This window comes from Aureococcus anophagefferens (genome assembly GCF_000186865.1).
Source record: "Aureococcus anophagefferens unplaced genomic scaffold AURANscaffold_2091, whole genome shotgun sequence".
NCBI classification, from domain to species: Eukaryota; class Pelagophyceae; order Pelagomonadales; family Pelagomonadaceae; genus Aureococcus; species Aureococcus anophagefferens.
Window position 1 is genome coordinate 1 of NW_008706657.1, and position 1,077 is coordinate 1,077.

General features: G+C 84.2%; 1 protein-coding gene across 1 annotated transcript; it reads right to left on the reverse strand.

Moving 5' to 3' along the window:
* Window positions 1–198: 198 nt before the first annotated feature.
* AURANDRAFT_69518 (hypothetical protein) lies at window positions 199–1,077 on the reverse strand (the record flags this gene model as incomplete). The annotated part of the gene is made up of 1 exon (XM_009045288.1): window positions 199–1,077. A coding segment is annotated over one exon (879 nt), but the record flags the coding sequence as incomplete, so codon positions are not given.

Below are 1,077 nucleotides of genomic sequence, written 5' to 3' on the forward strand. Positions count from 1 at the left end.
GCGGGCGGCGCCGGCGGCGCCGCGGCGAGGGGCGGCCGGCCCCGGTCGCGCTCCGGCGGCGCCGGGCCCCGCGGCGGCGCGCCGGTCGCCGGGGGCGGGCCCCGGAAGTCGAGCTCGTCGTCGCGGCCGGGGCTCAGCTCCGGCTCGGCGTCGGGCTCGGCGTCGGGCTCCGGGCTCCGCGGCTCCGGGGGCTCCGACGGCTCGGGCTCGAGGTCCTCGTCCTCGTCGTCCGTCGACAGCTCGAAGGTGTCGTCGTCGCGGCTCGCCGCGGCCGGCGGCTCGGGCGCCCGCGGCACCGGGTCGCGCGGCGCCGGGTCGCGCGGCGCCGGGTCGCGCGGATCCCGCGCGTCGAGCGCCGGCGGCCGCACGTCCCGGACGTCGAGCGCCGGCGGCCGCACGTCGCGGACGTCGAGCGCCGGCGGCCGCGCCGGCGCCGCGTCGACGCGCGGCTCCGGCGCCGGCGGGGGCGCGTCCGGCTCGTCGATCCAGCGGTGCGCCTCGGCGGCGGCGAAGACGGCCGCGCTCGGCGGCGTCCAGGGCGCGGGCGCGGGCGCGCGCGCGTCCGGCGACGCGAAGCGCGGGTCCCCGCTCCGCGCCGCGGCCCGCGGCTCGCGAGCGTCCGCCGCCCGGGGCTCCTCGGCGCGCCCGTTCTGCGCCGCCGCCCGGGGCTCCTCGGCGCGCCCGTTCTGCGCCGCCGCCCGGGGCTCCTCGGCGCGCCCGTTCTGCGCCGCCGCCCTCGGTTCCTCGGCGCGCCCGTTCTGCGCCGCCGCCCGGGGCTTCTCGAAGCGCCCGTTCTGCGGCGCCGCGTCGAAGCGCGGGTCCCCGCCCCGCGGCGCCGCGGCGAAGCGCGGGCCGCCGGCGCGGGGCTCGTCGCGGGCCCAGGGCGGCAGCTCCTCGTCCGCGCCGTCGCCGCCGTCGTCGCTGTCGTCGCTGATGAGCGCGCTCACGTCCGCCGCCGGCGCGGCGGCGTCGGCGCCGTCGCGGGCGTAGGCGCCGGCGTCGTAGGCGTAGTCGTCGGGCGGCGGGTCCTCGCCCGGCGCGTGCCACTGGCTCTCGTCCGTCGTCGCGTTGTACCAG